This window comes from Merops nubicus, unplaced genomic scaffold (assembly GCF_000691845.1).
Source record: "Merops nubicus isolate BGI_N331 unplaced genomic scaffold, ASM69184v1 scaffold6936, whole genome shotgun sequence".
Lineage (NCBI taxonomy): Eukaryota > Metazoa > Chordata > Aves > Coraciiformes > Meropidae > Merops > Merops nubicus.
This window is the reverse complement of record NW_008612838.1, coordinates 1-22,979: the sequence shown is the minus strand read 5'-3', so window position 1 is coordinate 22,979 and position 22,979 is coordinate 1. Positions and strand designations below refer to the sequence as shown.

At 48.5% G+C, this 22,979-nt stretch overlaps 1 protein-coding gene across 1 annotated transcript; it reads right to left on the bottom strand.

Annotated features, from left to right (window-relative positions):
- Window positions 1-1,939: 1,939 nt before the first annotated feature.
- On the bottom strand, window positions 1,940-22,934 carry PUSL1 (pseudouridylate synthase-like 1). Its single transcript, XM_008941667.1, is given in 9 exon segments — window positions 1,940-1,971; window positions 2,935-3,097; window positions 5,316-5,370; window positions 9,159-9,332; window positions 11,816-11,873; window positions 11,876-11,949; window positions 16,114-16,301; window positions 21,819-21,876; window positions 22,870-22,934. Coding segments are annotated over 9 exon segments (861 nt in total). The 5' UTR covers window positions 22,929-22,934.
- Between the last annotated feature and the right edge of the window lie 45 nt (window positions 22,935-22,979).

Sequence of the window (22,979 nt, the reverse complement as noted above, 5' to 3'; positions counted from 1 at the left end):
GAGCTCCTCTGCGTTGAATGTTAACAGCAGAGCAAACTGCCCTGCAAGAGCCCCTGCAGAGCAGAGAGCAGAGCTCTCCCCCAGTGCTCTGCAGAGAGAAACCACAGGAAGCAGAGATCAAAAGCTGTCGCTCGGATCCAAAACTTGCCCTGCTAGTCAAGTGGCACCCCCAAAATGAGGGGGAGAGGCCAGCACCCAGCACCAGTGCCTGCGTCAGCCCTCGCCTTGCGTCCGCTGCTCCCACCCCCGGCCGCCCGCCGTCCCTCCAGCCTCCCCACCCCCCCAGCCCCAGCAGCCTGCAGAGCAGGACCTGCCTCAGAACTGGGGAGCAGTGCTGCAGGCTGGGGCACTGCCAGATGGGCCCCAGCTGCTCTCACTTCCCCCCAGAACCTTCCCTGTCTAGACCCTTCTGGGCATGGTAAGGTTTGGAACACCGACGGACAAGCCCTGCTGCTGGTGTTAAAAAACCACTGCAGCCTGTTCCAGCAGCAGTGCCTCTGGGTACTCAGCCAGCAGGGCAGTGCCTAGCAGCCAGGTGCTCCTCAGGAAGGGAGAGCTTCACCACAAGTATCTTGCCTTCCCCTCCCATGCTGTCAAAAGTAGGTCTCTGGCAAAACTGCTACCTGGAACAGAGAGGGGAGGAGACACTTCACTCCTCGTGAGGGGACACAGAAATGGGCTGTCTTCACTTTCTGACCACTGGCCAACATCATCTCCAGTGCCAAAGGCAAGGGTGGCTGAAAGAAAGACCAGAAAGAACTCCTGCCACCCCCTCTGCCTATGTTGTGGCTCTCCACCCTGGAAACTCCAGTCTCCCAAGAAGTTATAAAGAATCTTCCTTTATTTACCTGAATGAGACAGTCTGTATCACTTTGAATTGCCACGTAACAAGGAACAGCCTCTCACCAGATGAGGCCTTGACAAACTGGCTTTCTCTGTAATCCCCTCTCATGGACCAAGGGGGGAGAACTGTGGTGGTGGCAGACACCTCAGCTGCATGTTCCTGCCACTGCAGGAAAGTTTAACCAAGTGTTGTTTCATCAGTGAACTTCAGAAGTCAAAAGTTGCATCTTCCTTCCTGTAACCTGGGACTCCAACAGTCATTTTATAACCAAAACAGATTCTGGCATCATTCATGAGAAGAAAAAAAAAACACCAAAACCAACAAGGCAAAAGCCACAATATTACCCAGTGTGTATTTTATTGCTTAGGCAAGTGAGGTGTTGTGGCAGCCACCCTCTGGGCACAGAGCCTCCAGCACTCAGAGCTGCTTCCTTCACACTGAGGCTGAGCCACTCAGGTGGGGGTTCTGTGCTACCAGCCTGGGCTGTGACCACCCAAACAGGCTGAGAGGTGACCTCAAGGGACTTTTGCTCCATAACATCCCAGTGTGACAGGCCTGGCTTTGTACCAGGCGACAGGATGATGTAGAAGTCACCACAGCCTGGTAAGGGAGTGACTGCTGGTGAGGAGGAGCTGGTGGGTCCTTCCCAAGGCTGTGTCTTTCATGAGAAGCCCCCAGCAGCAGCTGGTCCTTGTGCTGAACAAAGGCAGGGTCACAGAGGAGAGGGGCAGGGAAGAAGTGCTGCATTCTCCTCTGTTCTAAGCCTGCATCCCTCCCACACACACCAGAGGGGGAAAAAAAACCATGAAAACAAATCAAAAAACCCAGACCTCACTCCTTCCTCCTCCTGCTTGAGGCAGGCACCAGAATTTCAGAGAAAAAGGAAAAAAAACTAGCAGTTATCTGAAAGCAGCAGGGACTTGTTCTTCCTTTCCCCTTGGCAGTCTCAGAGAGGAAGAACAAACGATAGGAAGATGCCTACAGCCACAGTCAATGATTTTTATTGAGACAAGGCCATGTGTTGTGTGAAGAGCACCAGGCAGACCTCCAGCACAACAAGAGTCCTTTCAGATGTGGCCCTGTCTCACAGAGCTGCTATTCTCCTGGGGCAGTTGTAGCATTCAGATCTGAAAGGAAAAGAAAAAAAAAACTAAACAGAAAACACTGATTTAGGGAAAAAGATGGCACTGAAAGCACCTGAAAGCACTTAAAACCTGTGGTTTCATTTCCTGCCTGGGCTCCCTCCCCACTGGCACAGCCAGCAGCACTGGAGAGGCCCAGGCCAGGCAGCAGCAGCTGCATTTCCAAGGCCAGGCCAAGTGCTCAGAGCTGCTGGAGCTTTCTGCACTGCTCTCTGTCACTTCCCTGCCCCTTCTGTCTTCCTGAAGCCCCAGAGTGTGCCCTGCTGCTGCAGGAGAGAGCAGACCTGTAGGAGCTCTGTGGTCTGGCTGACACAAGGGAACCTGCAGAAGGTCTGCAGTGGGGTGGAAAGTCCTTTGTGTCTACATTTCATGGTCACTGGACTGATGGAGGCAGATGAATCTTTGCAGCTTTAAATACCTCCTATCTCTAGCAGGGATGCCAAACTTCCATTTGCCAACTTGTCCAAGTTTTCCACCCCCTTGACCTTTTTATTTTTAAGCTAAAAGACTTAAATAGTTTAGCTCAGGTGTTGTTAAATTAAGAAAGCCACTGTATAAGCAAGAGGATGATTTGTTCTTTGTCCTCCAGTCTGCACAGTCCTCTCATAAGTACCAAGGGAGAAGTGAGTGATGGAAGTGGGTCTGTAGGCACCCAGATCCCACAGAGAAGTTGGGCTTCATACATGGTCATGAGAGTTATAAGAATTGAAAGTATCACTCAAGTCGTTGTCAACACAACTTCTCCTTTACTACCTTGAAGGAAATTTAGCAGGAAAAAAACCAAACCAACACAATTTTTCCACAGCAAGTGGTGTAAACACCTCTGCAGCCCATGGCAGTCGCTGTGATGTGGGTGTGGATGACCAAAGCCATGGCTCAGATGGCACGTAAAGGACAACTGGGTGCTCCTGCTCCATTGGGTGTCAGATCTGACCTGCAGCCTCCTACCTGCTTCATCATATTCCACGGATTTGAGGAAGAGCCCAGAGGCTGGAGCCATGGCATATGGTGGGAGAGCTCTGGCATCCTTCATCTCCAGGAGCTCCCTCACCTGACGAGGTGCCAGCCTGCCCTGGCCAACTGCAACCAGAGTCCCAACCATCCTTCGGACCTGGAAAAGCAGAGAACACAGCTTAGGAACTGCCCCTGTAAGGCTTAGAGAGAGAGAAGGAAGCTCTGTCCAGTCCTGCACCCGTGGTGCCAGCTGCACTGTGCTGTGTAACAGCTGCTGGTGCCAAGTCAAGCCAGGAACCTCATCAGAGAGGTCAGTGCCTGTCCCTCAGGAAAGACCATCACCACAATTTCTTAGTAAGACCCTGCTCCTAAATATAGGTACATTATTATTATTAGACCCATAGTTCCCAGAAAGCCTAATTTCTGGTGTTCCTCTACTATTTCTGGTACTATCCATTGTCCCCTTGAAGCTGGTGGCAGGGAAAACAACCAGCAAAATTACCTGGCTTCCCTGAAGTCTTCCCTCCCTGCAACTAAAGCCATTGTTAGTAAGAATGAGATGGGGGCTGTAACACAGTGATCTCCAGCTCCACAGCACTGCCCTGGAGCAAGGCTTGTCCTCCTCACACGTGGGAAGAAAGCTGAGCAGAGGATGGTTTCTGTCACCAAGAGCAGCAGCACCCACACATGAGTGGGTGGCAGGAAGCCTGCAGGGCTTGCTGGGAGAGCTGAGCTCAGACCTGCTTCTTAACACATCAGCAACACTGTTTCCAGGTGGGAGACTATGTAGGAGCTTGTTTCTCTCAGCCAAAAAAAGGTCAGAGGAAAAAACACCCAAGTAGGACAGCCCACAAGACAACACCATCTCCTGGGGCAGCAAAGTGGAGTTTCAGCCCCCTCTGCATGACCTGACTCCCCTCCCTCCCTCCCTCCCTCCACACTCATCAGTCCTGACCTAGAGGGTTAGAACAAGTTTCCCACCACAGCACTCGCCTCCTGCACGAGCACCCAGCACAGCTCAGCACCCTCCTGGCTGAAGAACCCTTCCCTCCTCTCCCTGGAAGACCTGCTGTGCCAGGAGGGCCAAGACTTCAATGTAGTGCTGTAATGAAGCACTAGTGTAAGTAAGTTTCTAATTAATTCCCATTTACAAACATGAAGCCCAAGTCCACTGAGCCCCCTGCTCATGTCTGGCACCCTTAAGGAGAAGGGGCCAGCAGGTCAGGACACTTAGCCAAAGGCAAGCACTGTCTCTGCCCGTGTGGAATGCCAGGAGCCTCCTTTGAACAGATGGCACAAAGAACCAGCACGGCTCTCGGCCATGTGTTGTTTTATCCATCCCTCACTAGAGGTCATCGTGCACCAAGTGCTGGGAGTGAGCTGGTGTGAACGCAGAGCAACGCTGTGCATCTGGAACAGCCCTTCCTGCATGCTGCCCAGCAGGACCCTTCCTGGTCCTGCTCACTCTGCCTGCCAGCGAGGTTCAGGGAGGGCAGGAGGCCGAGCTGAGTGTCAGGGTGACTGTTCTCTGCACACTGTCACCGAGCAGCATTCCCTCCTAATGCACTGAACGTGTTACCAGCATTTTCCCCTCCTCACAGGAGCATCCCAGGAAGCAAATCCCTGCTGCACATCAAGCCCTCCTCAAGCACAGTGTTCTTCCCTTGCTCATATCCAGACACCCGCTGTCAGAGAGCTCCCAGAGCACGACTTGGCATGGGATAAAAACAAATTGGGTTTGTCAAAACAGAATGACAAATAGCTGCTTGCTGTTCCCACAGGACACCCCTCGCTCCTCCCCAGGACAAGGCCTCTCTTGCCTCCTCTGTCTCCAGAGTGTGGCCAGGACAGGCTGGGAAGAGCCAGCTCTGCCCTGAGGAGGTGACCCACTGCTCTGTGGAGGCAGCAGGAACCCCCCTGGGGTTATTTCAGAGACAGCCCAGTGCAGAGCAGACAGCGTGGCAGAGGGACGGATGCTGCAGTCACGCCTGCAGAGCTGAATCAGGGCTTCACCCACCCCTCCTTTGTGCAACACTGAGAATGACTTCACACTCCAAAGCCAAAAAGTAAAATTCCAGGCAGTCCTGGCCGGGCCCAGTGCCATTCAGCAGAGCAGGAACATATGTCTCTTGGTTTTTACCACTCAGACTGCAGAGACAAAGCTTGCGGGAAATGAAACTTTCCATCCTCCCACACGATTCTGGGACTTTGGGTGTTTGTTGGAGACAAACTGAAGCAGCTTCTGGCCCTGCTGGATCACACAGAGAATACAGCAGCTCACCTCTCTGATGGCAGGATGCTGTAACCCAGCCCTGCAGGGACACAGCACTGCTAAAGGGACCAGCAAAGGCTGTGCTGAGTGCAGCACCAAGTACCTGTCGGTAGAGAAACGATCTGCTCCTGAACGTCAGCTCCCAAACCTCCAGCCCCCTAGAGAAGGGAACAAAACAAGTGTTCAGAATCACATTTCCAATGGCTCTCCTACCCACGAGAGAAGTAGAAAGCACAGGGGAATGGAGGCAGAATGAGCAAGATGCTGCACAGCCCCCAGTTATCCTGAACAGCATCAGGAGCTTTTGCACAGCAGGTTGCTCAGCTGCCACTGTGGACATCTCCTGGGGTGAAGCAATGCCTGCCCCCTTCTTATGTCTCCTTTGACATTGCTTGGTCCTCCTGCTGCCTTACCCCTAAGGATGAAACCATTCCAATAGAAGGGAAAGGGCAACATAAACCAACTCAGCACTCTGCTAAGGTGCTGCTGATCCGAGGAGTGCAGCCTGATGCCTCCTGGAGAAAGGAAGAAACCACCAGCCATAGCAAAACAACTCAACCATTACATCTGGAGCTGGTGTGAGAGAATCCCATGGTCCTTAGAGGCTTTGCAGAGTAGATTTCAACACTCAGCAATGCCCTCCTGTCACATCTGTGAGCTACTGGGGAGGCCAGGACAAGCAAGTCAGGACACAGACGTGCCCGAGGAGTCTGGCTGCAGCACCAGAACATGAGCAAAGGGAGCACTGCAGGCTAAGAGTGAGCAGAGCAGGAGACCACAGGCAGGTGAGTACTTGGGATTGGATGGATGCTACTAGGCAAAACTACATCCTTTCCTCTCACTAAATTTGTGTGTTCATATAAGTACCATTTGCAGGAAGTTTATTGTAGTAACCAGTATTCCTTCCAAGAACTCTACTGAGGCTATTCCAGCTCTTCACTGGCACTTGTGTTCCCTGCTAAATCTTTACAAGTTGCTTTCTAGATGTTTTTGTGGTTTTACTGATGATCCAGTACCAGCTCTAACACTAAAACCCAGTGCAATCCCTCTCTCAGGAACAGTCCTGCAGAGAAGAACCTGTATGCACATTTTCTTGTGACAGAAAACATACACACACACAGATCATACATCAGATGTGGCCACAGAGCACAAAAACGAGCAGGTTTTCACTTCAGGACCTGCATCCCCAAACTTTCATGCTGGCAAGCAATCCTAGAAGTCACTTTGATAAAAGCAACAATAATTAATAGTAAAAACTAAATAAACTCAGTTTATAAGTGCTCCTTAGAACCCAAAGCATTCCTACAGCACAAAGAGGCAAATCTTACCTTGCATAACCCAGGGAAGCAGCTGTTTAGATGCAAACCCTCTGCTCTCCTCCCTCACAATGAGCCCAGTAATGGAGTATTCAAAGGGCTGGAGAGATGTGAATCAGGGAGAAAATCCCAGCTGCAGAGTGTTGGGGTGGAGGGTTCAGATGGACAGGCTGGGTTTGCTGGGAACACCTGAGTGTCAAGGGGCTGCCCATGCCCTGGGAGAGGAGACAGCTCTTGGGACCCACCAGAGAAAGGTGGAGCAGGGACAATGTGATTCACAGGCCTGTGGGGCACCAGGGCAGGGCTGGCAGGAAAAGAAACTGAAACAGTCATTGTAGGGAGCAGCCACAAGCTGATTCCTCACTGGATTTACAGATAAATCATTGCTTTTAGCCCTGTGTGTGTGTGTGCTGGCATATGCAAAGGCAGCTCCTGCCCCCAGATTCCTCTTTATGCTGGGAAATGACAATATTTCATCTGCTCTGCCCCCAGCATCTGACATACAGACATGTGCAAATACATGGAGGTCATACCTCAGCTCAGCCATTTAGCAAAGCACAAGGGGCAGTTGTTTGATTGTTTGTTTTAATATGGACAAATCTCCCTTCTCATCAACTTGCACACACCTTCTTTAGCCAGGATCTTCCCAGCTCAGTTGTCCTGACAAGATTAAGCTACAAAAGATGGGTGAAAATACTTAGGAATAAAAATGTCTTGCAGAGTTTGAAAGAGAAGAAGATATTTTTGCTTTATGAGGGAAACTTTGTTGTTCCTGTCAATCTCACAGATAACTTTGCTTACCAGCACAAAACTGCAGCTGTCTTTTTTTCCACTTGGCAGCAGGAGCCAGCACCTTGCAATGAATAATAGATATTCTGCTCAAAAAGAGGTGACAGAGCAATCTCTCCCTAGGAATAAGTGATGGGACCAAGGCTCTGCACACATCCTCAGCACTCAAAGGCATTTTGTATGGCTGGGACACTAACTCCACTTCCACTGTTGCTGAGCAACCGAGTTTGATGGAAGGAATCATTCCAACAGACAAGTGGTCAATTCAGAAGACTGGTTCAAGTTCAGGCAGGAAGGAAAGAATGAGAAAGAAAAGCTGCATTATTTCACTGAGAGAGCAGGGTTTATCATTCAACAGATTCCTCCCCCTGACACAGAAAACACACCTCCTTATATTAGGCTAAAAAAACCCTAAATTAAACCCTCCTATTCAGAAGCTTTGGGTGCTGTCCCAGCCCTCTCCTTGCAGGAGGAGCTCGTTCTGCAGTGCAGAAACCTGCACACACTTCAGGCACATTTGCTGTCTTTTTGCAGACTGGGCAAACACACACAGGGCTCCACGGCTGCAACTGTCCCCACAGACAGGGTTTTACAGTTTAAAAGTAACTAGGACACTGTAATTTAAAAACTCCAAACAAATAAATACATTTTTAAAACCCCTAGCCTGTCAGGAAGACCCAAAGCCCACAGCTTTTTCCTCTAGATCAGAAAACTCATTGGTTTAGTTATTACTAACAAAGTATTCAGAGAGTTAAATGCCATTTCAATGCATTGAAATCAGGCTCCTCAAAGCCCCCCTCTTCAGCCTAACCATTCATTAAATCAATTAAAATCAACACATTATAAAAATGACTTGCTATAAGACACAAGTTTGACTCTGAGTGTCACCAAAAGCAAAAATATTCCACCCACAACTAGTCTGGGTGCTTTTGATCCCGTTTTTAGGTTTGCTTCCTCCCTCATGAGCTGTTTTCAGCCTCAGGTGGGATGGGTTCATGCAGCAAGTTAGGCAAAGAATGGCAGTTTCCCTCTGTGGGAAGCAAGGTTTGCTTTCAAGCCATGTATCTGAGAAAGAAGCCAGGATGAAAGCAAAAAGCCTGTTCAGATGATAAATAAATAACCATGATCTTTCTGGGAAAAAACCTTCAGTTTCTGCTAGAGAGAGAGTACATCCAGCCACTTCATTTCAATACTTGCAAGACAGAAAGAACCTGACACTCCACAATCTCTTGTTTATGTAATGACTGAGGAATATTGGACTGCCCTTCACCAGCATCCCCTGGGAAGACAGCAGGAGTTCCTGGTGTGAGCTGAGCAGATCTGCATGGCTACACCACTGCCCTAGGTGGTGGGTTGGATTTTTCCCTGCTGTTTGCAGCCTTCACACCAACAGACAGCAGGGCAGCAGTGAGGGGGAGGAAATAAAAATCCCATCCCCTGGCAGAGCTGGCTTTTAGCAACCAAAATGAGTGTAAATGCTGGGAGCACTTTGGGAGCACTTGTCAACTGGGATTCATAGGAATCGGTGCCAGATTCCACACACCAGTTTATAACATCCTGCCTTTTAATGTCCAAACAACTGGACCAGTTTCCCTGCCCTTGTTCCTGCTCCTCTTTCTCCCTGAGGATGTTGGGGAGGAGAGGGAAGACGTGTCCTTTCCAAGCTGTCCCTTGGCAGAGCTCTGCTGACACACACAGCATCACAGCACTGTGAAGGCAACGCTCAGCAACCAGGTCAGTTCTCAGAGCAGGGCTGAAAGCAGCTCTTCAGACAAAGCAAAAAGCTCTTCAGGCAAAGCAAGCACTACTGAGCAGAGCAGCTCCTGGGTCTAGGCTCTCACCTGTGTTCATAGTGGTGGGACAGGAAACCAGAAGAGGGCTGGATGTCTATCTGGAGGATGGTTCTGACTGGAGACCGAAAAGGTGTTTCCGAGTTATGGGAGCGAAAGGTGCTGAAGTCGTGGGTCCCCAGCAGGAACTGGGCAGCATCCTGCATGGCTGGCACGTCCAGGTAGCTGAAATTAAACATGCAGAGCAAAGGGAAAGGAGCATCGAGTAGGTTAGGTGGGTCAAAGTCCCGTTAACTGGTGAGAGGCTTGAGCCTGGCAGGCAGATTGAACATTGCAGCGTTGTGGAAACGCATTGTGCAAGATGGAGTTTGTCTTGTAATGGTCCAAACCACAAACCAAGGTGCCAGGTGACCCGAGGTCTGAAGGTATTCACAGCCCCAGGCTGGATGAGGGGTTGGCAGGCACATGTTTCTACTCTTAACCTTTATCCTGCTGTGCTCCTTAGAACAGTTCAATTCAAATCACTCTACTCAAACTGCTGGCTAGAGTGTAGGGCAAGGGAACCAAAATCCTCTGCAGTATCTGGATCTTATAAACTGGAAAGGAGGCTGCCAGGTAAGAAAATAGAAAACACTGATGGTTTTCCAAACCTTAGGTCTGCAACAGCCAGAAGATAAAATCAGGAAGTAAAGACATGGAATGGGTGAGCAGATGGTCTGCTATGAAGGCAGTGTAGGTGGAAGGTGGAAGGAAGGGCCAGGGGTAAACCTCAGCCTGTCAAGGGTCATTCAGATTTCTTCACCTGAAGTTTGGTTCAAAAAAGTCTTGAGCAAAGGAATTTATACAGATTTGCTGATATATTGGCTGAACAGAAACCTGAGCAAGTATGCATGAGCTATGGCTTCAGTTCTATAGATCCACTCCCAGGAGTCCAAATATCCCACCTTTCAGTCAGACACTTCCCATTCAGCATTCCTCGTGTGCTCACCCTATCCCTGAGGTGGGATTGCCAGCAGAGAACATTAACTGCAGTGTCTGGACTGCATGAAAACCATTTCATAAAGCCTGAGGTTAAGGCACGTTGTGCACATCACATCTAATTTTGCCATTTCATATTTATTTTTCCTTTCCACAGCTCACAGAACTGATGGTTTTCCAAACCTTAGGTCTGCAACAGCCAGAAGATAAAATCAGGAAGTAAAGACATGGAATGGGTGAGCAGATGGTCAGAGATGAAGGCAGTGTAGGTGGAAGGTGGAAGGAAGGGCCAGGGGTAAACCTCAGCCTGTCAAGGGTCATTCAGATTTCTTCACCTGAAGTATCTAGTTGGGTTCAAAATAGTTTTGACCAAAGGAATTTATACAGATTTACTGATATATTGGCTGAACAGAAGGGGTCATTCAGATTTCTTCACCTGAAGTTTGGTTCAAAAAAGTCTTGAGCAAAGGAATTTATACAGATTTGCTGATATATTGGCTGAACAGAAACCTGAGCAAGTATGCATGAGCTATGGCTTCAGTTCTATAGATCCACTCCCAGGAGTCCAAATATCCCACCTTTCAGTCAGACACCTCCCATTCAGCATTCCTCGTGTGCTCACCCTATCCCTGAGGTGGGATTGCCAGCAGAGAACATTAACTGCAGTGTCTGGACTGCATTAAAACCATTTCATAAAGCCTGAGGTTAAGGCACGTTGTGCACATCACATCTAATTTTGCCATTTCATATTTATTTTTCCTTTCCACAGCTCACAGAAAAGAAAGTCAGCAGTTTAATGTTAGGAGGATGTCACCCTGGTTCCTCTGGCAGGCCAGCTGAGATTACCTGGCTCCCTTTTGCCCACAACTGCTCCTCCACCAGGGGTGAGGGAATTACCATAACCAGCTACAAACCTGTTTTTCTATAACCTTGGGGAAAGCTCCAGTTTTCTTGAACGTATGTTTATTTCAGTACAACATAAACTAAAAGGACAATAACAAATGATATTCTGGGTTTTGTTTATTTTTTTCCTCACCCACTGTTTATCATGTCCTAAGGTGTTTAGTTTGCCTTTTTTTTTTAATGGCACTGACTTTGTTTTTCTTCCCTTGCATATACAAGCACTGATTTGTTATGACTGAGTGGCTACTCCAGGAACAGAAGTGAATACTGAGCTAGATGCACTGGTTTGTTATTGTAGGGTTGCTCAGAGTTGTTGGCTCTTGCTATTCAAACACACAAGCACTCAGACAGGGAAGGAGAACACAGATTTACATGCAGGCACTACCAGAAATACAATTAGGGGGAGGATAAAATTAAAAAAAACAGGGAAAAAAAAGAATTCTCAGCTCTAGGGGGTCACCCCTGGAACTCCACAGCCTGCTGTGCAGTGTCTGTGCCTCACCCCAGAGCTCTGCTCCCTCAGCTGTGCCCATGGGCATCTGAGCACGAGATGTCCCACGGGGAGGGACACACAAAGGTGGGAGTGGACTCTGCCTGGGGTGGGTGAGAATTTCAGCAGAGCTAAGCATGTTTATCACAGGTACAACTGACATTACACTTAAAAACAACTGCAAGTCTCAAGTCTTGGTGAACACCACTCAGTGCAGTCGCACCGATTTCAACAGGGAAACCTCACGGACACAAACAGGGAATCTCCTCACACGTGGCAGCTCCCCTGAAAGCCAAGCCAAGGCTCTCCAGAGCACGAGGAGGTGGGACACACTTACCCTCCCGTGGGAGCCCAGCAGAGGTCCCTCTCGAAGACGGGCACCTGGGAGTGGTGGTCCGGTACAGGTAGGTCCTGGAGAGCGCCGAGAAGCGCGCGTGGAAGCTGCCGCCCACCCGCCGGGCAGCCAGAACCCTGCCAGGACACAGGGAGGTGTCAGCCAGGAGCCTCTGCCTGGGCACCACGCAGATGGGAACTGAAACGTGCGTGGATTCTCTGAGAAATTGCTCTTGTAGTTAATTAATGTCATTCTCTGCTGACAGGCAGCGAGTGACCAGTGACCGGGGATCTGCTCCTGCAGCTGCCACAGGCTCCTGTCCAGCAGAAGGCAGCAGAAGAGCCTCAGCATCCCCACGTCATCCAATATCCAGAGAAACTGACTTTGAGTCACCTATCAGCACATTTTGGGGACCCTCACACCATCACAAGAGGCTAAGAGCAGTCGTCCTCCACGTGAGAAGTGGCAGCTGATGGTGAGTGTTCTTTGTAGCTCAGTGAAAGCAAACACCAGATTGTTTTGTGTGTCTGGCTGAGGGCAGACGTGTTCCCTGGCAAGAGGCAGCAGTTTCCCACAGCAAGCTGCCTCCCTCCTTCTCCAGCCGAGGAGCACACCTTACACCCATCTGCTTTGGCAGAACCATGGTCCCAAAAGTGAGTGGGAAGGACCCCACCAACACCACACCCCTCGGGGCTCCCCCGTGAAGGTGTCCGTGCCACTCACTGTAGCAGATGGAGAGAGCTGAAACTACATCACCTCCCTCCCACAGCCTCTGACACAAACAGGACTTTGCTGCAGCACTGAAACTCGAGGTGTATCCCCCCATCATCTAGGTCAAGGCTGTCTGAGAACAGCAGTGCTGCATGCAGGAGACCTCCTGGGAGCCCTCACATTTCACACGTACAGAAAACAGCTTTGGGGAATGTTCATGTCTATGTGTCTTCCACCAACTCTGGGCAGAGAGCTCAAGAAGCAGCTTTCTAAGCAGCTGTTTCTAAGCTCCTGCTTTCTTCTGCGAGCAACAAGGAGATGTCACCTTGTTTCTCTAAGCCATTGCCACTACTGCCATCACATATGGACAGTTTGATAGCCAGAAGGGAGGGTATGAAGGCTGTTGGACAGGAAAACATCTTTCTCTCTGGCAAGGGAGAAAACAGAGCTTCTCTGTGCCCCTGCACCTCCCCTGAAGCATCATCACTGATTTGAACATGTCAGCAGCAGTTTTCACTGGATTGGATCTCCCCTTATCCCAGAGTAGTGGCTCCTCACCATGCTGCAGGGAGCACACAGCAAGGAGTCACAAGCACCCAGGTATAACCTCTCTGCAGGTGTTACTTTAGAGGATACCTCTCCTTAAAAGGCAGGTTTCTCCTTCTGTATGTCTTCTTGTCCTTAGAACATGGCATAGCAAGGAGAAGGGACCCAGGGCAGCCAATATGATACCATTTGGGACCAAGTAATAGACAAACCTATTTATTTACTTTAAAAAGATTGGTGCTTCAAGGATTTTTGCCAGCTCAAGTGCCTCTGGCTCACATCCCCTGATTGCAAAGGCTCAGACCACAGAAGGAGAAATTGCAGCTGAGCCACAGGCCTCCACAAAGATCTGCAATAACAAACCCAGGAGATTGCTCCACTGCTATCAACTACATCCTGCAATGGAGTTTGGACCTAGGACCTCCAGCCTCTTCTCAACACAGTAATAGAATTATTACATTTGTTTTCCTCTGTCTAGATGCCTCCACAAGCATTTAATCTCTCTCGAGCTTCTCTTGTTAATGCTCATGTCATTGTTATTAAATAATCATCCTTTTACTCCCTCAGATAGAGTGATTCTTTTAGAGAAGCCTGTTTATACTCACATGAATCTTCAACACAGGCATCCTTTCCTGCTCTCCCAGCAGACACAATTGCTACCATAGTCCCTTTCTAGCTAGGAACAGCTTTCCAGCATTTATTCCAGTAGCTGCATTTCAGGTCTTGTTAAGATCCCATTTTTTGAAAGCCTGCTGGTAAATAAACACTCATGGCTTCCTTCATCTTTTCAACAGAGCTTGAATTTCAGAGAAAGTTGAGGGAAAAAAAGCCCAAAGAAATTAGAACTAATTAGAAATGGCACTGAAGTAAATGTGAAGATACCCACAGAGGAACATCCTTCCACTGACAACAGAAACTAAATGTCAGCTTGCAGGAGGTGGGAGGAATCCTGGCTGTGTCTCCTTGTCACTCAGACACCTTTTAGTGTGTGCTTACAGAACTGGAGGCAGAAATAGAAGGTGTGAGTCTGCTGTGTTACCACCCCTACTTAAGGGAGAGCAAAGTCCTCCTAAAGTTACCTCAACTCTAAAATACACTCTGCTCCTTGTCGACAAGGTCCTTTCAGCTATGCTTTGTAACTCTAACAGACAGATCAGTTGATGGAAGAGACCCATCATGCTACAAAGAAGGTTATTATTGCTGATGATACAGTCAGCCAGCCTGGAATCTTGTTTCCTTTCCAAGCTCTATGGACAATGATGTGTTCTCACAAAGATTCCTCTCTCCATCACTCCCTGCTTGCAACCACATGAAAGTGCTGAGTTTTCTCTTCAGCACTAGGAGAGAATTCTTCTTGGCAATGTAATATTTACAGAGGGAGGGGATGATTGCTGAATATGCTTAAGACTCATGCCCATCACCAAGCTCCTTAATGGAAAGCAGCTGAATCTTAAAAGGTTCAGCCCAAGGGAGGAAGGAGAAGCAGAGCTGCCTGCATCCTGATAATCTCAAACTGATCAGGACTGCACTGCACTGGTCCTGATTACTGCAGTGCTTCCCTCTGGCTGGAAGATCAGCCAGTTCTGACTCCCAAACAACTGCTTTAATCTTTTAAGGAAGGAAATCAAAACTATGACCTATTTCATGTTCCCTGTTGCTGCTTGAACATGCAGAAAGGGTTTGACTTCCAGGGTGTATAGATTCCAACCTAGTTCTCAGTCTGAGCAAAAATAACAACCAAAACCTCACAGGAGTCACTTCTATTTCAGAATCTTGGGGGTTTCTTAATTGACAGCAGTCTGAAAAGAGATAATCTCCATCCCCACCCCTCAGCAGCTGCATTAGACTCTTTAGACGTGTGTCAAAGAAGGTGAAAGCTGGCAAGGGACAGCAACTCACAGATGTTAAGTGTGCAACTTAGCTGGCTTGAGAGATCTGCTTTGTCTTCTGGCCTCTGGCTGCAGAGGAATCTGGCTGCTACTCTAAAAGGCCAACAGAGGAACTGGATTCCTGAAGGCAAAACTGTCTATCCTATATTATCATGCTAGTGCTCCATCTCCAGTCTGGGATGTGTGATCTGACATGTCACTGATGCCTGTGTAGCAAAAGCAGTGAAATCAGTATTTACTTTTCTTTCAGGCACCCCCTGTGAAACCTCTGCTTTCAGAGAAAGAGGTTTCAACTCCACCACCTCTGCACACTGCTGAGTGTTAGGATCAAAGGGGAAAAGTGGTGTGGCCTTGTGCTGCTCCCAAAACTGAGGGCTGGGAAAGGAACTAAACATCCAGGGAAAAAGGTCAGTTAAATAAACAGCCACTAACAGGAACTATGTGTCTCCAGTAGTAAGGTCTCACAGTACCTTCCTGCCCTCCTTCCTCAGCTCAGATTCCAAGGATTTTACTTCCTCTTCCCCTTCTGATGGCTCCCCTGGTGTTTGTTCAGAGGTGAAAGAATGCAGCTGGCTCTGAGACAGCTGCTGCAGCTTCTGCTCCAGTCCCTGACCAAGTTGAGAGCCCACAGATAAAAAAAAGGTCCTGGTGCATTTAAATAAATGCAAAGCACCCCTGACACAGAACTCCAGAAACACTGCAGGAAAATGCTGCAAAACCTGAACCCAAGGGTGTCAGAGTTACAGACACTAAACAGACCATCTTTGTGCACAGGTACAGGTGAGGGGCAATACTGCAGCCAAGTCAATAAACCAATTCAATAAACCAAGAAAATCAGGGAGTTTGGGGAGCACTGAAAGCTAACATGCTAATGTCCTGGTTCATGTGTGAACCTAGAGTCATCCCCTTGGATTCAATACTTACACAATGACCCAAATCTCTCACAACTTCTCTTGTTTTAGGGGTACCAGCATAGGTGATCTCCTAACAACAATGATGGTGGAATGAGACTGATCTTTAACCTGCTAGAGGTCTGGTAGGAGCAGGAATACACACATGGGATCTGCCAAGGTGTGTAACAGAAGCTGGGAGATCATGACTGCATTTCCTCCCTTCTCCAACAAGGGCAAAACAAAAGCCTTGCCCCCAACTCACCGGATTGGCTCAGGCTTCAGGTGGTGATTAAGACCATAGATGAGCTGTTTCTCATTAAAAGCTGGCTTCCCTGGGGCCCACTGGATGTCGATGTGAGCAGTGTTGCAGAGTGCATGGACACCAGCATCTGTTCGGCTGGAGATGTGGAACTTGATGGGAACACTGGGCTTTAGCTTCTCAGCTGCCTTCTGAAAGCCAACAGGAGATGGGTTCATGAATAGAGGATCTGCTTGGAACTGGTGAGGTAAAAACATCCTCCTCCTTCCTAACTACCTGTCTCCTTACTGCTCCCACAGAGCAGTAACTGAGAGTTTCTTTGTGGGCTGCACAGGAGCTTGTCTGGGGGACTTCTAGCATCAGTGGCTTCTCACCTTTTGTCCTGAAATCACCTCTAACCTAACATCCAAAATGTCAGGTGAGCTTCCTCATGTGTACAGAATAAAAAGGATTCATCTCCTCACCCTTTGCTTTATACTATTGGGTGAGCAGGAAAGAGGACCCCACCTACAGTAAAGTTATAAAGTTCTGGAGCTCTGCAAAATGCAAGAGATCTTATTGTGAGGACAGGCCCTTAGAGAGAAAATCCAGTGTCATTTGTTACAGGGGATGAGTAAAGCATATCTGAAAGACTGAAAAACAACAACAAAAAAAGCAGAAAACCAGATGAATGACTAGAAATGTTTCCCATCTCTACTCCTGAGCAGTGAACCCAGCACTGGTCTTTATTAGATTTTAATTTGGTACCAAGAGTCAATAAAGTTTGAACTGCTGACTCACAAATACCTTCCAGACTCCTGTTTGAGCAGACAGGATTCTGGACTCTCAGAAATGTACTGTTAAAATGCACAGGGAGGCAGGAAAAAAAATGTAACCAAGCTACAGGGGAAGGCCTGGGAAAGAGAACAAAAATGACCCTAGCCTTTTCCTCTTCCTAATCCTTCTATGTGAGTTCACATGTGGTTACAATTAACAATGAAAATCTTTATTTATCACCCTTAAGCAGAAAGAAGCAGACAAATTAAATAGGTTTTCCACAGCAGACCTTGGCTTGTGCCTCAGCAATTTGTCTTAAAGCAGAAGCTGCATTTTAAGAGCAAAGTTTCTGCAAAAAAAAAAATGTATTTGGCTTTTGCAGGCTCCTCCCCTCCTCCACCTTCCTCTCCCTCCATCCTCATCAGGCAAAAAGCCAGCCAGTGGGAGCATAGCTGGAGGTAGAGGGAGAACAGGAGAGAACATGGGAGACGTCCTCCTTTCTTGGAGAAGTTTGGATGCAGCACCCCTTTGGATCCCACACTGCATCCCACTTCATTCCCTGCCTCTCAGTAACACAAAGGAACACAGGTTGGATCCCTTCCCCTCTGCCAGCAGGAGTGGAGCCCTGCTGGAGAACAGACTGGAGAGAAGAGAGGGCTGCAGACCTGCCAAATCTGGGTTGTTTCCCCCACTTCGACTTTAATATTTTAATTTCTATCCCCATCCTAATTAACCTCCTTTAAAGAGAGGATTTCTGAACTGCTGAACAACCTGCAGGCAATTCAGAAGTGACCCCTTCACCTCTGCAAATGTCTCCTGTGTGCAGCACCCAGATGGCCTCTGAGCCTGTGGGCAGCTGATGCTTTCCTCCCCTGGTTCCTGCATGCTTCAATCTGTTACTATCACCCACACTGAATTTCAAAAAAAGACTTTATTTACATCCAATAACTGCTTGGATAGCAACCAGTTTTTCCTGCCCTTTCAAAAAAAAAACCCAAAACCCAAGCCCCTAAACCAAGCAGCCTTTTCATCTGAGGGACTCAGAAAGGCTTTGCTGCTATTAATCCAGGTCCCCACCCTGTGGGCTGTCATCTACAGACTCCTGTGGGGGAAACTGAGGCAGAGGCACTTTACCCATGGGCACCCAGGGGAAAATCAATAGAGAAGATTCAGGAATAAAGGAGCTGAGTTGTCCTCCCAGGTGCTCAGAGTTCAGAGGTCTCTGTTCCCTTCTTTAAGCCACAGAGCACACAAATAACCTCCCCTTTAGCAGGGGTTACAAACACCCTGAGCCAGATCTCTCCTGTTTTCAGTCTGCCTTTACCTCCCAAGTCCCAGTCTTTCCAGACCCCAGGAACTCCTGGGTACTCCTGGAGCAGCACCCAGCCCCCCAGGGTGTTGATACCTCCACCCCCCTGCACAGCAGTGATGCAGGGCAAGGCATTCCTTGTGCTGAGTAGGTCTGCTCTGCTAGCAGGTTTCATTCACTAAGCATGTCCCTATTTTGAATCATGCTGAAATTTCCACTGTTGTGTGCCAGGATTCTATGGATCCACATTCCAGACTGCTGTTATTACTCACAGCTCTGTTCTCTTCTCACTAGGCACAAATGCTGGAGAGGCAAGATGAAGAACAGGCCCATTAATGTACACCACCTATGGAGGGGAAGCAAAAGTTCATCCACTTCTCTCCCTGAAGTGAAAATCCTCAAGCTACTCAACCATCTACCTCTACCACACCTACCACAAAAGGAACCTGTGAGATCAACCCTGCATGGGTGTGTTCAAAAGAAACTGTACATCAGGAATATTTGGGAAAAATCAGTGTCTGTTTCTCTTTCCCAGCAGCTGGATTGCTTCCTGGTTCCAGCACACACGATGGTGTTAGGGGATTGCTTGCACTGTGTTGCCAGGGATGCTGCACCATTTATAAGTTGCTGTGTTTTAATAAATAAAAATGTGCAAGCTTCTGGTTGCAAGTCATCACAGCCTCACTGGCTCTGTGGGTGCTATGTCAACTGAAACCAATTAAAAATCTAATTCATTTTTAGTGGAATAGATAAAAGTTGAAGTGAAAGCCAGGCAGGAAAAGCTGAGAAAGTGGCTTCTGCTAGAAAAAAAGGGTTTCCAAAGCAGTCTCCTATGCCACTGAAATTACTATCCAAGCAGGGCTTGAAGGGGACAGTTCTCTTGGTGCATTTTCATTTCTTTCTTCTCAGGGAGGGGAGGCAGGAGGCTGTACCAAAGCTGCCTTGCATAGTAAGGAGTTTCTCTCCTCTCCTGCTCCCCCTTTCCCTTTCATGAGGAGTCGTATCTGGCCTGAGTGCAAAGCTGCTGGCCAAAACAGAGCTTCCTGAAGATTAGTTTTGGGCAGCACTCAACAGCACAACGAGAAACAGCACACTCAGGAGATCATTCAAACCAAACATGAAAAGGAGCTTAAAGCTGTGGGTCCTTGCAAGCCTCACATATGGTGCCTGTTAGCACCAGCCACAGCTACTCACTTCAGCAAAAGGTGCTACTCAGGAGACCTCCCTTTACAGTAGGGACATCTGGATGAATTGAGACCAGAGCACAGACTCCTGCCCCTTCTAAATTTCCACAAGGAACTTGGGAGAGCCAAGACAGAGGACTCAAACTGCCCCATCTGGGAAGCAAGGTCTGGGAATTTTGTTTTGGACCCATCTCTCCCAAGCTGGGCTTCCAAGTGCTTCGAGGCAAAAACACTGTCTCCAGGAAAGAAAGAAAGTGTTGTCTGCAAAGCTCACCTCCCTTAAAGACATATTAAAAGCTGCTTCAAATATCTGCATCTCTCCCTGCACTAAAGCAAGTCTCCATTCCCTCCAGGCACTCCCAGGGCTCTGTTGGGTAGCAGTACTGAGGACTAGAAAAGCTTCCACGCCCTGCATGATACAGTGCTGTGGAGTGACAGGGGGTTCCAGAGAGGGCTTCTGCCCAGCCCCATCCAGCAGCTTCACCCTGCAGCACACAGGGCTGCAGTGCCTGCTCACAAACCAGCCCATCACACTTTCAGTGACACCCTTGTTGAAACCACACCTCACAGCTTGTTTGCTTGCCTGTAACTGTGAACAAATGTCTGAACATATTTAGAATACAATAAGGATCTCGTTACAGATTTAATTTTGCCCTTCCTGGCTTTGGAAAGTTGTGAAGTTCGAGGCTGCAGAGAAATGGAAGAAGGAAGATGAATTCCTACAGGCCCCAGAAGTTTTCTATTAAAGTTGCTTTAAGACTTCCCATGTGGTTCTAATAGAGCCAGCCCTGCTCAGCAGTGCCCAGCATCAATACCACCACATGAAAGCAAGCACATATTCTGGAACTGGCCAGCAAAGTGCTGATACTGTGAAAAGACAACACCAAATAAGTTTATCTTTTTCTTCTTCTTTTCTCCTTTAATCAGCCACCCTGCCCATTCGTCTGTTCAAACAAAGCCACTTGGATAATGCAAAACAACTGCTGGGCTCACCCAAAGTCCGGCGCCTGGGGCTGAGACACTGGATGGGTCAGAGGATGAGATAAATGAGATAGATAGAAAGTCCTCTGGGGCTCTGCTTTCAAGCTCTGCACAATATTTACACACTTTCTCCACGATGGTCTCAGGCAAGAAGCCACACGAATCCACTCAGAGAATTCTTACTCAAACCATAACTCATCACACTTCCCTTCTGCAGGCTGCCTGGCGAGAGCCACCACCCCACTCAGCCAACCCAGGCAGGCACCGTGGGGAGAGGTCTTGGCCCTGGTCACTGAGCAGCTGGTGGGACAGCAAGTCTGCTCCCAGAGCAGCTCTTCAGCAATCCTCCCTTCACCCCAGGGCTGCAGCTAAAGGCAGAGCACAGACTACTCAAACGGGCACGGTGGGCACACCGCCTCCAGACTGCTGCAGTGTGGGGCCTCAGGTCAGACAGGCTGACCAAAGATGAGAGCTGAGGAACAAAAAAGTTGGTTATTAACACACAGGTGTGATCTGACCCAAAGCAAGCAGTCCCAACCTCTTCAACAAGCTCTAAACAGGCACAAGCTTCATTTTGAACTCCATGATGCTTCGAAGATGACAGAGAAAAAACACAGATTCCTTTTGATTCCTGTCCTGCACAGGAACGTGGGATTCACCAGCATTGCTCAGATAAATGCAGCTCAACAGCAGCTTGCAATTAAATTACAACCAGGTTACACAAACATCCAGGTGTGCTGAGCATCTGCCCTCCAGAAGGGACCCACTTTGGACTCACTGTAACAATGGGTCTTTTGCCCTCCTGTGGCACAGACACTCCAAGCCCAAACAGCACGTGGGGCCATTCTTGCATTCTGAGAAACCCCTGGGAACAGCACAGGAACACCAGTGGGGACAGGATTGCACCTTTTCTTCCCCAGCACATCAGAAGAATTCCAGAAGGATGGAAATGAAGCTTTTTCCCCCCCTTTGGAACAATGGATATCCTGCTGTGCTTTGTTCTGAAAATGTCTATCAGAGACATGCTCTCCCAGGAGGACACAGCATCCAGTTTCTAAATGTATAAAGGATTTAGACATGAACTAGAAGCAGAGCAGCTGAGCCCATTCTGAACTCAGGCAGTTCTAAGGAGTTGAGGCAAAGCCACAAGTGTTCACATGCATAAGGACCTTCAGGTGGGCCAGAGCCTGAGCAGGGGCTCTCAGAATCACAGTTCTGGAATCAGGTACTTCAATTTCAAGTCTCACTGAAGGGTTCAAATCTTTATCAGGATGAGGATTTTCATGTCCCTGATTTCATCCTGACCTATTTCTCCTACCTGTACATTAACATTTCTAAAGCACTTTGACTCTTTTGAATATTACAGTGTCTTTTATTGAGTGTCAATCTAAGAATAAAATTTATCCTTGATAATATCTGCAGCTCAGTGTGACCCTACAGGTTTAATTTTAATGAAAATATGATTAGCAAGGACCTACCTCCAGATAATTCTGGACTCCAACCATTGACTGATCAGTCAAAGTCTGCATCACCCCACTGTAGAGCAAAACAAATACAAGAGTTATTGACATGTGTCAAGACTGAAGGACTTGACAGAGAGTCCACCAACACATCCAGAAGTTAACAGAGGACACTCAAACTCTTTGCTGTTGGGCAGCCTGGATCTTTTTACAGAACTTGCAGGGCCCAAACACTTTAATGAATGGACAGGAAAAGAGATGCAGTGATTATCTGCAAAAAAGGAGGCTGGAGATAAAAAAATCATCCTTCAAATGATCCTCTCTGGACTTCAGATGGAGGCTGATAGGAAGATAAAGCAGATATATTACAGTAGAAAAGAGTCTGCATATAAAACTGTTTCAAGGTCAGGAGTTGGCTGCCAGTTGCAGGTCCCGTGCATGTCAAAAAGGGACTAAAAGACTATGTAGGTGACCTGTGATGAGCTTCCTTCTCTGCAACAGAAGCCACAGCCATTCACAGAAGCTGCTGAAGTGCAGAGAGACACATCCTGAGGCTAAACCCAACCTACCTGTAACGGTGTAATTTAGGTCAGTGCCCACAGCGACACAGACCCTGCCCTGCAAAAGAACTGTGGGTTTTGGGGTATGATGTTATTATTCTGTACAATCCTCATGAAGATAGGCCAAGTTCTCCCACACACTGTTTTGTTTTTAATGTGAACAAGCACAGCTACACTTGTGGGACGTTTCAGGCCTGGGGAAAGCTGCAGCTTCTGAGCAGCACATGGATCTAATCACGGAGAAGTGGGCACCCAGCAAACCACTGCGGGAAATGCTGCAACTTGCTCCTCGCTCTCTTCTCTCTTTTGACGTTTGCTCTTTGCCCATTTTATGCATTTTGTGGCTATCCTACCCCTTGCACACAGCGGCAGGGAGCCGGGCCCAGCTCCCTGCCCGCTCTCACCTGCTCCCCGAGGGGGTCCCCTCGCTCGCCCGTCCTCTCCCCAGCTCGCCCATCACACCCCCCCGGGTGCCGCTTTATCCCCCAGCACACGGCAGAGGCACCTACCTATACTTGGTGCCAAAGTACTGAAAGAACACTAGGTACCGGCTGGGGGCAGGAACCATCCCTGCTGCCGGCGGCGGCGGCCCCGAGCCGGGGCCCGGCTCCGAGGTGGG